Raw genomic sequence first — 17,371 nt, forward strand, 5'->3', positions numbered from 1 at the left:
AGTACAATGGGTGCAATCCCTCTAGCTTATATGAAAACAGACAATGCAGCTTCTGCTATGCTTTATGCTTTTCAAAGGTCAGGTCAAATCCCAGAGTAGAAACTGGAGCATGCACAGATGGTTTGGTCCTGCTTTAGGTGTGCATAAATCAATCTCCATCTGCATTATCTAGGAGTATTAGTCTCAGTTTGAGAAAGCCAATTTAGTATAATTTCAGTAGGACTAAAATGTTTACATGAATTTTAAAAGTCCAGGTTTAATTAAACTAACAGAATGGTTTGACTTTCTAAGTAATCTAAACATACTGACTAAACTGACTTCTTCTAACTTTATTAGTCCACAGGTCTACGACTGCAGTCTATATGCTGCAAACAGTACTTGTCTTTGCCCTTGCATTGATGTTGGTAGACCGCAGTCACAACCCAACCAAACAGCAGTGTGCTCCAGTAATGTGGTCACTTTGCAGCTCGTGACTAACAGCAGGAGTCATGTAGGTCAACGAGGCAAGTTGAACACATCACCTGTGCAGTCTGTTGTTAGCCTGGCTAATAAGCACCGGGTCAGAGGAAAGACAGTGACATCACCACAGAGACGAAGAAAACAAAGTCTGTGACCTTTAAACCCACAGTGATGATTATAGATCAATAAAATATATAGATAGTCAGGAGTGAGTAGATGTAGTCATTACTCTACCTTTCACCTCTGCATGGAAACTTTACATCATGTCTCAGTTAGGGCTGGTTTTAGGAGACCCCAAAGAGTACTATGAGGCCCATTTTACTTAAAGCATTTCTTTTCAGTTAAAGCCACAGAACTGCAGGACATAAACATATGTGAGCAAGCAGTGCTTGCAGTAGTAGCAGTACTTGGAGGCAAAGTTTAACTTTTAGAAATAAACAATACAATTTAAATGCCACTCTGCCACACGGTTATCTACTATACTATGGTCTAGATATTTCTATATTGATCTACGTCACCATAATTGGTTTGATCTGAAAAATGATGGCTTTTTGAGTATTTTACTTCAAAAGGAGATTTTTTTGGGCTTTCAGACTGATCATTACTGAACATGGACGTGTAAATGTGCCAGATGATAGCCATGGGCTTGTTTCCATCTGTGGTCTCTTGCAAGTTGATAGAATGCACATAAACGTGTACATCATAAACATAAGGGCTGGGAAATTAATCCTAAATTAGATTAAATCGAAATATGTCCTGCTGCAATTAACAAATAGCAAAAGTTGTAATGTTTCTTTAACTTGAAACGTATCAAAATACCAGTTTAATATTTTTTGCAGCCAGAGATATGTTATGCACATTATGCAAATGTTCAAGTTGTTTTTAAATTAAAATTTCTGCTTTACTAATGTATGCTTTTCTTATTTAAAACATGATGAAATAAAAATGATCATCCCTTCAATTGATACCAAATTTACAATATGAGCAAAAAAAAAAAAAAAAAAAAATCATAATTAGACATTTGTTCCCCCTAGTACATTCTATCTAATATTGTGTAGGTTGTGATATAGAATGATTAATTGCTTGTATTAATTGAAAATAAAAAAAATTATATATATATATATATATATATATATATATATACATATATATATATATATATATATATATATATGAGGAACCTTTAAAATAATGGCATATTAAATCGCAATCGCAATATTGGGGGAAAAATTGCAATTACATTATTCAGCCCTAATATACAAAACAAAAAAATAAAAAAATATACATAAAACCAGACAATATGCAGAGAGCAAACTAACCAGACTAACCAGGAGCAAAGTGGCCATTGCAGTTAAAGTGCCTGAGGCAGATGGAGAAGTGTCATAGTGCCAAAGCGCTGAAGTCATGATGCATTGCATATATTTATAGAAGTGCTTTTGAAAATTGCACATTTGCCCTTGGCCTGTTTATTTAAAGTGTTGGTACGATTGCATATAGCTCTATTGCACAGAATTTGCACATACAGACAGGTTAATGCATGTATTATTGCAGCAGTTCCCAAAGTGGGGTGTTGCGAAGTGCCTTCCAATGAACTGAGAGTATTTATGAATGGTTTAAATTGTATATTTTGCACATTTCTGTAGAAGTTCTGCACATGACGATTCTTGAATGCGCATGGCTGTGTTCAACTATGCCACAACCAGTCTTCATGAAAATGGGGGTCCTAGGTCTTTTTCACTCTTATTTTTGGGGTTGCGGGCTGAAAAGTCTCTGTATTATTGCAGGTGTGGCATTTATAAGTGTATTTATGTGAGTAATATTAGATAAAGATGCATGCATAGAAGTATGTAAGCATAGAGATAATAAAATGGTTAAACTGGTTTGTCCTGAGCCATACTTTCAGATAACCTTTGAAACTTGCAAAGCTGGAGCATTTCCTGATGTTTTTTAATGCGCTCCCAGCACCTTATTTACAACCTCAATACTCATCTTAGTTATTGAAATAATTTTGAGGCACACCTCACATTTTATGCACACATTTCCGTATGTTTTAAAGGCCCCATGGTGCACATAGCCCACCTTTGAGTATTGGTAAAACCACCTATGGTCTCAAGCAGTTAGAATCCAAAACCTGGATTATTGTACATCCCTAGGGATGCACCATAATATCAGCATGATATTGGCATTGGCAGATATTAGTTTAAAAAGTTAGCGGTATTTGTAGATATGAAAGTTTAAAGCAATAAAATGTTTGTGGAGTTTGAGGCAGGACCAACAGACCTACGTCAGCTGAAGTCTTTTTTTGCTCATCCTCATTCCTTAAACTCTACAGTGCATCTAAAATTTGAATTTGCAGGGAATGACATATAATTTCAACACACATGAAGGAAGCTGCAATGCAATAGGAAATGAAATCATGAATGATTAAACCAAGCCAGCATTAGGAATCTTAAGTCAAGAACGATAACTGCTGTGTGTGTGTGTTTGAGCCGGGGTCTTTACAAGAGGTGGGATCATCCCAGCAGCTTTGGCTCATTAAGGCCCTCCAGGGTCAGTTGGTCAGAGGGTCAGCAGAGCAATAAAACAGTGGGTAAACATCAACAAAGTGTAAATCTGTGTGCACTTACACTATCAACTATCAGACATGCATGTTGTCAGAGTATTATCACACTGTCCTGGCAGTTTCACTGAACCAAAACATGCTGTCCCCGAAGGGGAGCACAGGGAGGATGCATGCTCAGGTAGTAAATCACTGATCAATGCAAATGAAAACCTGCACAGGAAGGCTTGAAAAGAAGGGAATTCTGATCACGATCCAAAATAAGCAAGGGTTAAATTTATATCAGCTCCCATGTAAGGTGTGAGAAATACATCAGAACGCATATAGACTTACAGAATCGGTCAACACAACAAACGCTGGAATAAGTAGGCTAAAGAACGACTGAAATAGAAATGGATCAGATTTTTCATCAGAACTTGGCATGTGGTCAGAAGAAAAGGGGGTGGAATGTAAAACAGGCATTCAAGGAGAGAAATGTCAAGATTTTAAAAAGTGTGAATCAAGTGTTTGCATGGATCAGCTGTGTGAAAAAGTGGCTAAAAAGTGAGTTTCATTTTGGTGTATCACTGTAAAATGATACTTGTGGAGAGTTTCACCCAAAATGGAATAAGCCTGGAGTCAAGCCCTGTATCTGGGCAAGAGAAATTCCTAGACCAAGGAAAAGCCAAACTGTGAGTGCAAGAGTATCAAAATGGATCTATGGTGGGCTTAAGTGATGGAACAGCAGAACACAAACTCCAGATGATAAGATTGCAGCAGCAGGTCTGCTATTTTTTTGAAAGAAAATCACTAAAGAATGGAAAGTGCTGCTTTAACCAACAAACTTGCAAATAAATCAAAGTGTCTCACCTTGTTATTTATTTCTGGCAACATGCTGTGTTATCAGTGTGAGTTTTTGCAGCTGTTTGACAATCCAAACACAAAGGAGAGATTATAAAATCCAACAAAGACTCATTGTATCCAGCTCTGACTGTCCAGCCTAAAAAAACGCCAGGAAATACCGTCCACAGAGTCCAACCTCGAAAAGAAGACTAGAACAACACTGATGAGTAAAATCCTGATGACTGATCAGATCCACAGACCCAAACCTGCCATACTGCCAGTTTTACGCACACGAGCTGAATGCGCTGTCGTCAGAGGAGATTAACGAGCGAGCCAAGCTGTTGAGGGTCTCTGCGCCTTGACGCGTATGCCGCTAAGACACCGGAGGAGCACCTGTTCAGGTTTCTGCCGCTGACAGCTGGGGCTTTCCCGATATAGATTTGTTTTTACCCGTTCGCTGTCGTCCACCTACACCACGCTGTGTGACTGATGCGCTCTCCAACACCACCGACGCTGCAGCTACACAGAGGTTTCCACCGACGCACGCACGTCGTGGCCACACTGATTCTACAACAAATGTTATGTAGGCTGCTGAGAATATCCACTCTGAGAGGGGTGTCATACAGTCTCAGTTTATCCAGGAAGTCAAATATTTCCCTCTGCGAGCGAAACAAACCAGTCAGTCAGTTTTCAGCACTTATGCAGCGCTTTAACAGCTGACTGTCAGACGGATCATCAGAGGGATGGACACCAGAGAAAAGAAACAAAACTACAAGACAAACTGTTAAAGCTGTTATAAAAGAACCCTCTTTAATGTTGTTTACATCACAGGTGTCAAACTCAAGGCCCGGGGGCCAAATCCGGCCCGCAAGATGATCTCATATTTCTGATCTAACTGGCCCATCAGTCCGAGGTCTGCAGATTTCCTCAAATGTGAACTTATCCTTGGTGGTTTAAGATATCCTTGTTAAGTCATAAAATCTGGAAAAAGTAAGGAGTGTGTTTTGTTTCACATTTTCAATTTAGCATCTCACAATCCACCTCATTCCTGGGGCCACTACTGTAAATCTGAATATGGGCCAAACTTCCGGTGCTAAGGCGGAAGTACATAATTACATGTAATTTAATACAGCAGCTAACATAGATGCTAACTACAAACGACAGCTGTTTGACAGAAATTCACAGTGAAACTGTAAATATTGATATATTTTTGAAACCACATGTTTTGTAAGCTGTAGGTAAGTAAATAAGGTGGATGCTACATTATTCCTGGGGGTCTACTGCTATAAATGTGGTTGGAACTTCCCGTACAGTAGCAATAATAGCAAAATACGATTCTTCCAAGGGATTACTAAAGTGATTTTAGCGTCAGCAGTGGTTGTTCTGAAGTAAATATTTACTGCGATAAATACTGCTTCATTTGTGTTAAGTCAATGAAGTTAAATAAGCTGAATGTTTAAATAATATTTTCTGTAATGCTCAGTACCCGTTGCTTCAGTCGTGGTACTAATTATGTGACAAAGTTAAATGTATGTCTTTAACAACAGTGTTTTAAACATGCTGCTCACTGTTTAAATGCATTTGGGACGTAATTCTTTCAATATTAATTCATCATTAATTCAAAACTTGACATTTACCAAACTGAAGAGCTGAGAACTTCAGTCATGGATAATTTTATTTAATATAATTTTCACATTTTAAGAGGGATTAGTTGGTGGAATAAGGATTTCAGCAACCCCACAAACTAGAAATGTAATCAGAAGGTGGTGTCCAAATTAATTTAGCAAAACGTGTCCGTTCAAACTAACTACACTGATACGAAGCTAATAAAGTCAGCTTAATATGCTTGTCTAGGTTATCTGAGGAAATGTCATCTCTTTGTACTCTTAAGTAGAGGGCAGAGAAATAATAATATTGTCCCGATTGAGGTGAAGCAGTCAAAAGTTACATATTTTAATGTCCAAATTGCTCTAAAAATCGCGTTTCACACCTCGTATTCAATGCAAAGTTCCATTTAGATCGAAGGGACCAGAAGTTGCGCCCATATTTCACACAAAGAATCATGGGGACTAGGAATAAGGTGGCTAGGACTCAAACTTTTAATTTCATACTTTGAGCATTTCAACTCATAATTTTGACTTCTCTTATAAAATTTTGAGCTTTAAGAGTCATAATTCTCATTTTTAAGTGATATTTTGACCTTTTTGAACCAACTGTTTTGTATTTTATCTCATATTTTCAACCCCAAACTTTGATGTCATAATCCCATAGTTTGACTTTTTAGACCCAAAATTTTAAATTTTTAATCATATTTTGACTTTTAATTTCATGATTACAAATTTTATTTCATATTTTGACCTTTTAAACTCATGATTTTGACTTCTTTCTAATATATTTGGCCTTTAAAAAAAACATTATTTTTCAATTTCGGTTTCATGTTTTGACCTTTTTGAACAAATGAATTTACTTTTCTCAGATTGTGAGCCTTTAAACTTATTTGTTTAACTTTTTAAATGTCAAAATCGTTCATCATTAGTGCTAAGTTTTATATTTTATTACTGGTGAAGCAAGGTTGACAGTTTATGGTTAAAAAGGTGACCCTGTTAGGCCCTCAGGTTAGTCCTGAATCCAGAATCCAGTCCCTCCTGTGATTGCGTTTGACACCCCTGGTTTACATGGACATTTTTATGTTAAAATAAAGCCATTCTCTTTAATTCACCCTCGAAGTAGGGATGTGATTCTCTCAAGTCATTTTATGTCTCAATTCACAGGCTCTGATCTACTCAAGATCTTATGACACTGATCATCAACTGGCTGCCCGAGGGCCAAATTCAGGCCCCCCAAAAGCTTCCTGTCCGGCCCCATTGAAGGTCATTAAAGTCAGAAAAGGAGGAAAAGAAGATTTTATGGTTTTCAGAGTATCATTTGGCTCTAAATGTCTACAGCTGTTAAATTCAACCCAAAAACAATGAATAATGAAATAGTTATAGAATGACTCAACATTTGATCTGGTTTACAGAAATATCCTTGTCAGCCATTATTAGTACATGGTTTTAAAATGGGTTAAGACTGACAGAAATGTTGTAAAAATGCCTGGATTAAGTATTAAAACAGGGTTAGGGAGTGGCATAAAAGAATAATAGGTGTCAAAATTAACTGTAGAGTGGCACAAAGAGACAAATTGGCAAGAAAAGTGATGAAAGGAGCTTAAATGTGGCAAAAATCGTAAAAGCTGAAAAAGGGGGCCAAAAGTATTCAAATAAATGGTATAAAAGTGGCAAAAATGGTGCAAAGAGTTAACCTTGCAAAGCAGATGGATACACCTGTTTCCTTGTTTTTCATCCATCTTGCAAAGCTCCCATCTGAACTGTTTGGGTCCGGTTAGAAAGTGACAGGGGCAGTACTTTCAGGCGCAGCAGAGTTGTGACGTTAACAAGCAGCAGCAAGAGCTGGTGTAATTATGGAGGAAGAGATTAGCATGGATGCTGCTAAAGCGCCAGTTCTATCAGAACTTGACAACATTTCTTTGTTAAAAGAAGAACAAAGAACAGCAGTGAGGTGTTTTCTTTTCAAAAACAACAAAAGTCGAGTACTTACATGTCTAAAGTCACCATGTTTCATGTTATTCCTCAGTAGCTGCGCATGCGCAGCTTGACAGTGGCTATGTCAGGTGTTTTGTTGCTCTGATTGGCCCGTAGAGATGTGACAGACTGAACATTCATCCAATCACCCTCCTAGTTTTTTTCAAATCCTCTGCCCTTTCCCAAAAGCTTAGTGTTAAAGCTTTTCCAGTTGGATGTGTAAAACACATCCATCTGGTGTGTCAGGTTAGCAAAGAGTAATGGAAAGGGGTTAAAAGTGGAAAAATAGATGAAAGTGGCAAAATGGGTAAAAGACTGGCACAAAGGGGATAACACATGTGAGAAAAGTGGTTAAAATACTGGATTAGAGTGGCAAAAAGGGGCAGAAATTGGGTTAAAAGTGGCAAAAATATAGCAAAAATAGCCTAGCAAAGTACTGAAAATGGGTTAAAGAGTGGCACATAGGGGCATTAATTGGCAGGAAATTTGCAAAATGGGGTTGAAAAGTGACAAAATGGGTGAAAAATGGAAAAAATGGTTTAAAAGTGGCAAAAATGATCAAAAACGGGTTAAGAATGGTAAAAAATGTTGCAGAAATGGCCAAATGAAGTGGGGTATGCCTAAAATTTTGTGTTTTGAAGGAAATTCATATACTAATACATTAATTTGCTAATCAGCGCAAAATAATTATTAGATTTTATATATAAAAGGCCGGCCCCCAGAGTCTCTGTCAAGACTAAATCTGGCCCTTGTGCAAATGTACTTGATGGTCCTTGTCTTATGATAACATAACAAAAGTCCCCAAAAATTGAAAATTCTGATGTGCTTTTTTTAAGTAATTGAAAATAAAGTTAAGAAGAGTTACAAACAATATGCTGTCACTCTGGTGTGTCATTTTTAGAAGTTAAAAACCTACAAAGGACTATGACATCTGTAGGGCACTTCAGTCCTAGTTGTTTAATTAATAAGTGGAAAAAAGTAAATAAATGTTTTTTCATTCTTATATATGAGTAAACATACTTCAGTCCTGCACTACATGAATCACTGCCACAGTTGGGCCATCCCAGACAAAAGGGTCTAACTGTGCCGCTGGCATAAGGGAGCACAAGTAGGTGAATAAAGAAATATATAACTTACACAGTATTTTATTCATAAAATCACAGGTGTGCAAGGTTATCCCACTTCTATTTGATATCAGATCCTAAGAAACGAAAGCAGACATCCCTGCTTTAACACAGCGATGTTTCCTGATGTAAACATAAACACGATGACTTTGTTTTCTTCAAGCATCACTGCCAGAGGGGGGGAAAACAAATCAGATGCTTTCTGCAATGAAGAGTGAATAAAAGGGGTGAAATATGAGTGTTTACAACTGTTATGAAACAGCAGTTTCCTCTTCAGTAATCAGCCTCAGCTTTAGGACAGCGTGAGATAAACCACCAGGAAGCTGCTCCTTGTTACCTGATTTGTTGTCACACCAAAGAACTCTCAATGAAAGCACTAAATAATGATGTAGTTAAATCACAAGTGAGAGCAGACTGCTGCTAATAAGCCTGGCTGGACCCTGATGGTGAAGTGGCCCTTCAGGTATAGAGGAAAAGGGCAACGCTCTTAGAGGTGGGCAGCTCCTTTATATTTGAGCTGATTAGTAATGACAAGGGCAGCAGAGGGAGGCCTTCGTATTACACAACCTGGAATTATCAACATCAGAATGGATGGATTTATGGAAAACTGCACCTCTGAGAGAAGTGGGATACAGAAATATGTCTGTCAGTAGATTCTAATTACAAACAGGAATCATTGCAGGGAAAACTGAACTAACAAACCATTAAAGAGATGAGTGAATTAAAGTGTCAAGTTTCTTTCCATGTAAAACAATCTAGGTGTGATTTTTGTCTCTATTTATAGTGTGAGGCCGACTGTCAGAACTAGACTTCATCCATCTGTCATCTGTCTTCATGCCAAGGTCTGCTCTGTTCACATTCAGATAAAATCTAATCTAACCATGCAAAAAGCAAAATATTTATTCTGAAAAATCCTGGTAATCTTAAACTGAATGTTCCAGTGAAAATCTTATTAATCTGAGTCTCTTATGTTTATGTTTCCCTTTGATAGGGCAGTGAATTAGTGAAATTACAGGCTCAGCAGCATGATGTAACGGCATTATGAACAAACTGGTATGCAACAAAGACTGTACATCAGATTTGGACTTAGCCAGTGTGCGTCACCCCTTGGTTTGAGCTGCAGTTTCACAGCCTCAAGTTTGGGATTATGACTATGGCCATGAGGGTTTTCATTGTTGCCTGAAGTGGCTATGCTTTGAGGAGGAACATGCATACTCTGAATTTATATTTAAAGTTTTCTGTCCAGCAAAGGATAATCTTCCTGTGACATAAACAAAGACCTGAAGCCCATCGTACATGTCTGAATGGGCCTTTAAACTTTGTCACTAAACTTCTGCTTCTGTAAGATGGATTATTATGAAACTAAGAGACAACAAAGGGCAGATTCTGCCATCACAAATAACCTTCAGGTGACCACATGATGCTGCAGTTTGAGTTCAATATTCAATGCAATGCAATGCACTAGTGCAGCCTTTCTCACCAGGGGCGATGCAGCACCATGGGGAGCCTTAAGGCATTATCAGGGGTGCCTTCAAAACACTTTCTATGTAACCAAGAATGTCCATAACCTGACATGTCAGAAAAGCTTTGGAAAAGCTTTACTACTAAGCTTTTGGGAAAGGGCAGGGGATTTGAAAAAAGTCTGGTGTGTGATTGGATGAACGTTCTGTCTGTCACATCTTTACATGCCAATCAGAGCAACAAAACACATGATGTAGCTGCGACCGAGGTGCGCATGCACAGCTATTGAGGAATTACAGGAACCATGGCGACTGTAGACATGTCAGTACGCTTTAGCAGCATCCACGTTAATCTCTTCTGCCATAATTGCACCAGCGTCTTGTTGCTGCTTGCTTACTTCACGACTCCGCCGCACCTGAAAGTACTGCCCCTTGACGCTGATTGGTCCTGTCACTTTCTAATCGGGCCCAAACAGTTCAGACGAGAGCTTTGCAAGATGGATCACCAGTGAGAAACAAGGAAACAGGCATATCCATCAACTTTGCAAGGTTAGAAAGTCCATGTATAATATATTTAAAATATATTGGTTTGCCCAGCATAAATAATCACAATAGTCTCATATACTCCTGAAATCACATCACTGGAGGTATCATGCTGTTAGAAATGGATCAAGTGTGTTTTTAGGTCTAAATCTGTGGTTCCAGACCTTTTTTCCTTAGAGCTCCCCTGACTCAGATCTAAGAAAAGCTAGATTTCACCAATGCATTTTAATGTTATCACGAGAGTGCTTTAGAAATGTTAGGGATGTAAAATGTTTATTTTAAAATAACTTTAATATAAGGTGACCTTGGATATTTATTTATTTTTTTATTTATATGGTGCCTTGACAGAAAAAAATGTAGAGAAACTCTGCATTGGTGTACTTAGAATTCTCCTTTGTTCTCTTTGCCATCCTGGGACAGGGATTTAGTGAGTACACCCTATGAAGAGTGAGAATAAGTGGGTATAATACCTGTATATATCCTTCACCACACCACTAATTATAACTGTAGGCAAAGTCCTACTTATCAAAGTATTTGGTAAGTTTATTATTGGCTGACTAACACTTTATTCCCTGGAGTGAGATTCAAATATGTAACAGGCCTCTGCTCTCTATTTCTATAAAATGCTAGGAGAGATTTTGGCTCATATTAAACCTTCCTCTTGCCTGGCAGTGTTTCAGGTGAAGCAGAGCAGAACATTCAACAAATTGAACCATGTTCTCTAAAATAACCAATATAGCTCTTCATCTTCTCTGATGGGAAAAGAAAATAGACCTGACTCAGTACACAACAGCTGCCACAAACAAGACTGCCAATACATACCTCTATGATCTATACAAGTACCATACAGACAAAGGGCCGGGGCGGTTCATGCGGTAGTGTGATTAATTTATTTTACTTCAATGCACTTATGAACAAAGAACAAGAAACATTACTCTCAATAAATTACCTTAAACTTTGACACCTACAATCCTTTCAGTCCACCCATGGGTTACAGAGGATATTTGTCCAAAGTTTGAAAAAAATCCCTCCGAGCATTCTTGTCGTGTTGTGTTCACAAGCAAGAAACTCACATTAAGCTTGATAACCATGACCTTTGACCTCCAACATCTGATCAGTTCATTCTCAAGATCAGACATTCTTGTCAAGGTTTGAACATTATTATTTCTTTATCATTATTTCTAAAGATATCCTATAAGCGAGTGATAAAAATGAGGCCATCTGACCTACAACCTTCTTAAAGAGAATGCTTATTCCTTGAGCTAGAGTTGACATTTGTGCAAAGTTTAAAGAAAATCCCTCAAAGCATTCTTAAGATGTCATTTTCCAAAGCAGGGGATGAACACGAGGCCCAATAACCATGACCTTTGACCTTAAAAATCAAATCAGTTTATTCAGAGGCTTTTTTAAAACAGCAAAGAGAAGCTGAGGAGACGGAGAAGGAGCTGGTGGGTCTTGTAGTTCTTCTGCTTTCATTACTGAAGCTAACTTTTCTTCTCTGTGTGTTTTGTTGTGCCTACTTCTCACTCTTCTTTGTTGGTTGTTCAATAGCAGTTAACAAACAGTTATGAGGGTTACTGCCACCTAGACTGGTGGGTAAACACTGCTATAAAACGAAACACCTTTTTTCTGTTCAGACATAATGCATGTGTTTAAGGCTGATATGATAAGTGAGGATGACCCTGATGAAGGGCAGAAGCCAAAACACATTAAAGTGGTTCTCTAAACTAGACTGCAGGTCTCTTTTTCCCTCTAAGACTTTAATCATCCTCCATGCACCTGGGAAGGTGGAAGTTGTGCCAGAAATACCTGCTTCAGTTCTACAGTGATTAGACACATTGGTCATGATACTACAGTGCCTATAACAAGTACTCATCCCTTGGATGTTTTACATTTTTATTGATTTTATAAATCCATCATGGCCAATATAGTTTGGCTTTTTTAACAAAATAAAAAATACAAAAAACCCTCTTTAATGTCAAAGTGAAAAGAGATTTCTGCAATGTTATGTAAGTTTAATAAAAATATGTCATGTAAAAAAACTGACTGCATAAAAATATTCAGTCTGTGAGGATAGTTCTCTCAATTTTACTCCATTCTTCATTGCAACATCCTCAAACTCTGTCTGGTTGCACAGGGATCGGGCCCTGCCTTTTTCAAGTCCAGCCACAAATTCTCTATTGGATTGAGGTCTCGTTTTGACTTGGCCACTCCAGAGCATTCACTCTGTTGTATTTAAAAAATTTCTTTGTAGCTTTCACTTTATGCTTCAGATCATTATCTTGCTGGAAAATAAATCCTCTCCCAAGGTGATGTTTTCTTGCAGACTGAATAAGATTGTCCTCCATTTTTGTATATTTTGCTGCATTCATTTCACCCTCAAGCTTTCCAGGGCTGGCGGCTGAGAAGCATCCTGACAACATGATGCTGTCACCACCGTGCTTCACACTGGGGATGTTGTTTTTGTAGTGATGTGCAGTGCTTGATGTCTTGCCTGATGGCCTAAAAGCTCCCTTTTGGTCTCATCAGACCAAAGAACTTTCTTCCATTTGACCATGGCTTCTGGTGAACTCTAGTCCAGGTTAAATATGAGTTTTCTTCAACAGTGGCTTTTTCTTGGACACTCTCCCATAAAGCTTTGACTGGTGAAGAACCGGAGCAACAGTTGTATGCAGAGTCTCTCCCATCTCAGCTGCTGAAGCTTGTAACTCCTTCAGAGAAGTCATAGGTGTCTTGGTGGACTCTCTCACTAGTCTCCTTCTTGCACGCTTACTCAGTTTGTGAGGATGGCCTGATCCAGGCAGATTCACACATGTGCTACATTTTTTCCATTTCTTGATGATGGATTTAACTGGGGGATGTTCAGAGTCTTGAGATTTTTTTATGTATCCACCCCCTGACGTATACTTTTCAATAACCTTTTCTGTGAGAAGATTTGAGTATTCTTTTGTCTTCATGGTGTATTGGTAGCCAGGAATATTGATTAACCAGTGATTTAACCTTCCAGACACAGGTGTCTTTATAGTGCAATCACATTTCACTAGTTGTGAGACTACTAGCACCAGTTGGCCAGACCTCTGTTTAATTAGGTCAGTCACTTTAAATGGGGTGAATATTTTCATTTTTTTCACATTACATATTTGTGTTTAATTTACATTACTTTGTAGAAATCTGTTTTCACTTTGATATTTAAGATGGGTTTTTATACATTTTTGTTAAAAAGTCCAAATTATATTGACCATGATTGATTTATAAAATCATTAAAAGGGTAAAAAAATCTAAGTGATCCCAGAACCATGATAGTTACCTTGTAAAACCATTTACACAGGGTAGAGTAGTGATTAAGCCAACTTTGACATTTTAATTCATTCTCCTTATGCTATGATAAAATAACTCCTGCTTGCTGTAGGTTCATATCTAGGAAACATACATGGGGTGAAGTTAATCTTCTAATTCAAAAGTCAGAGTAAATCTAAGATGACAAATTTTTCCTCTGTGCTGAGGCATGAAGAGAAAACCTCTCTGCAGAGACTTGGGTGTGCTGTGGAGGTCAAATACATAATTAAAGTGTGAACACAGCAGCCGCTGTAAGCCATGCCACTGTTCATGAGGGACAGTCATTTGGCTGTGCATTTTGTCGCCCAGGTGATAACGGATCAGCGAGGAGAGGCTACTGAGGCAAAACAATACAGATAGATTATATCTGATGACAACCAAGAATTACTGGAACAAAGCATTACAGTTTCTGTATGACTTTAAAACAATTAAGAGGGTTGTGTTTCCAGTACGACGCACTAAAAGCTCAAAAACATGATCTAGAAAAGAAATATAAAGACTATAAAGGAAAGAGAAAATGAGGGAGCAGAGTTGTGTTCTGATTCGTCTCTTTTGCCTCCAAACATACCTCAGGTTGGACCCTCCTGCTCCGGCCCCAGCAGCAGCCCTGAAGGAGGCTAAAAGCACAACAGGCAGGTGAGGTCCCGTCGTCCCACATAGCACACCTCCCCCATGCTGCCAGGACAACACCTGAAGTCCAACTCAGCCTCGAGACATTGATGCCACTCAGAGGAGAGGAAGACTCAGCAAAGTTTGGGATGATGAAGAGAGCAGGGCTGTAGTTTTTCCAACTTTTTGGTCTGTGATCTGTATTGCAGGATGCTGCTCCTTGACTAAAGATGACAGAACTTTAATCAACGATGACTTTTCATCCTCCTCAAATCCTGATTATATGAAAGACTTCTTACTGCAGATCTCTCAGTTGTTTGTCATCTCTCCTACTCGTCTGTTTGCTCGGGATCTTGGTGCATCTTTGCTGTCTTCCTCTCCAGTTTCCTCCAAACTTATTTCCCCAGTTCCAAGAAACAGCCAGAGTAGAAAGGCAGCATCAGACAGACAGAAAAATGATGCAGTTGCCTTGTGCAGCTGCTATAATCGGTGCGGGAGCACGCTCTGTCTTTGCTGCGACTGGTGACGTACGGATGGGACTCAACAAGGGACCCATCTTGAGCCGGAGACACAACAGCAGGGGCCTGGCACTTAGCTTCCTGTAAAAGGGGGCCTCTGGGAGTGCAGGTTGGAAGAAAGGGGGGGGGTTCTGGGGCTATCTAGAGGGAGGGTGTACTGTAGATACAGATCCCATGATCCTCCCAGGAGAGCTCATCATGGGGCTGAGGAAGTCAGACAGCAGGGAGGAGGTGCAGCTCCAATGGGCCTCCCATGAGGTTCCACAGATAACTTTCCTCTGCCGTCTCACTTGCCACTGTATCTTAGAGACAAAGCCTGGGGGGCTGTCAGCTTCTTCTCCCTCCCCTTCATCTCGTGTACCGTTATGCACCTGCTTTACCCCGGTCTCAAACCCCTGCGGGATGCTACAGTCATGCTGACAAATAATGCGTATGTGAAAGCTTATCCCACCACGCCCTGGCTGCTCCTGGCCTACCGCCTGCTGCACACAGCAGCAGAACTCTGCAGAGTCCACAGCACGACCACAGACAGGAGCAGAGTAGAAGGTCAATAATGCAGGCAGTCAAAGGAGAAAAAGGGTGTCACTTTACAAAAACACTCACAAGGTTTGCTAAACAGTTACTAGATAAAAATAGTGACAAACTGTTAGTTAACCAGGAAACAACTCAGTAAGCTAGGCCAGAGCAAAGTTGCACATAACTACTAACCAGGCAACACAGTGGTAAATAACTTCTATTTAACCTGGAAACACCTGAGTAGCTACCTTTTAATTAACAAGGAATTAACAGAGTAACTAACGGCTTGTTAACAAGGGAACAAAGTCATAACTAACTGCTGCTTAACCAGGAAGCGACTGAATAACTAGTAGGTGTTAACGGTATTAAGTCATGGTGTGACGAAACTTGAAGAAATGACACATTAAAATGCATATTCAGGTTTACAACCTCTCCCTAAAACAAACCTGTGATGACATTTAACCTGTGTCTGTGCATACGATCATGGAAAAATATAATTAATTAAAATTATTTTTTTTTGTGTGCTCACTACTTTGTGACTGCATTTGTGGTTCTAAGTTTCATTCATTTCTGCTGAGATGTGTCAAGCTGCTACTGAAATCACCACATTTGCTGATGTGGACGTTCACAATTAAGCACTTGAGGAAAACAAAAACTAAAGACTTTTATTGTAAAGGATTTGTCAGAAGTACCATGCTTAGCATCGAACTTAGCTTTAGCAGCGCTGTCACTCTCTACAGCTGCTTTTCTGACCTTATTTAACACCACAACATGCTTCTTTGAATTATCATGGAGTAAGAACAAGGAAGTCAAGATTTTAAACACATTTAAACAGTTGCTTCAGCTGTTTTAATATGAATTGCTGCAGTGCTTGTATTAAGACCCAGACAGGCTGATGAAGACGCTTTGCAAAGGGAGCACACTCGCTTCATGTTGCTGCTACTACAGATATCACACTTGAAGAAGACAGAACACACCGTGCTTCACATTAATCACACAGACACAGACAGGTGATGTTTGGCTTGTTTCGCTGCTCTTTAGTGTCAGAGTGAAACATGCTGCTGACTGCACTCTGACTGTGCTGCTGTCTGTCATGTATCACTCTGCTATGCTAGCAGGGACATTGTCCATGCCTTATGTGAGCACTAATATACAACACATTTAAAAATGTGACAGGGTTGCAAAAATTTATTTTGTGGCAAATATATCCTTTACGAAATGGTTTACCACTAATAACTTATAAACAGGGGAATACCAAGTAAACTTGGGAAAACATGAGTAACTGCTTGATAATTAGGAAAAAATGAGTTACTAACCACAGGTAAAAACAAAGAACTATAGATGTGAGTTCATCAGGGGAAGACATGAGTAACTAGCTGCTCTTTAACCAGGAAATAAATAAGTTAACAACTGCAAATTATCTTGGGGACAAATGAGTAACTTACAGCTGGTTAACCAGAGGACAACTAACTAACTAACTGTTTGTACACCAGGAAACAAACAACTAACTAACAGCTAGTTAACTTAAACTAAAATGCTCCACATTACAACTGGTACGTGAATTTTATAACTAATGAATAGGTAATGACTAGGTCAGTAAAACAATCCTTTTCTGTAATTAATAGCAGAAATTCTGTTGTTAATTGTGATTCATCTTTCCATGTTGAAGTTCCACTGCTTTTATTTTAAAGGAAACAAGGAATTCATTTGGCTGCAGAAAAACATTCCAGTGGCTTGGCCAAATTGCACTGAATGGTACAATAAAGCAAGCAATTAAAAAATAAAGCACATATTATGGACTGCAATTAATGCATCAATGCTGACAGCCCTAGCAACATTTTAC

At 38.9% G+C, this 17,371-nt stretch overlaps 1 protein-coding gene across 4 annotated transcripts in view; it reads right to left on the reverse strand.

Annotated features, from left to right (window-relative positions):
* Positions 1–17,371, reverse strand: part of dyrk4 (dual-specificity tyrosine-(Y)-phosphorylation regulated kinase 4) — a 70,045-nt gene that overhangs the window by 24,146 nt on the left and 28,528 nt on the right. Inside the window, exon 1 of one of the 4 annotated variants that reach the window (XM_041794768.1) lies at positions 14,454–14,794. The exons of 2 other annotated variants lie outside the window; for them this stretch is intronic. In XM_041794768.1, coding sequence (XP_041650702.1) covers positions 14,454–14,543 — 90 coding nt within the window. In that variant the 5' untranslated portion in view covers positions 14,544–14,794. Of the gene's footprint in view, positions 1–3,868; positions 4,396–14,453; positions 14,795–17,371 lie in introns of those variants that run through there. One more of the 4 variants, XM_041794770.1, reaches the window with a different exon arrangement.

This window comes from Cheilinus undulatus, linkage group 9 (genome assembly GCF_018320785.1).
Source record: "Cheilinus undulatus linkage group 9, ASM1832078v1, whole genome shotgun sequence".
Lineage (NCBI taxonomy): Eukaryota > Metazoa > Chordata > Actinopteri > Labriformes > Labridae > Cheilinus > Cheilinus undulatus.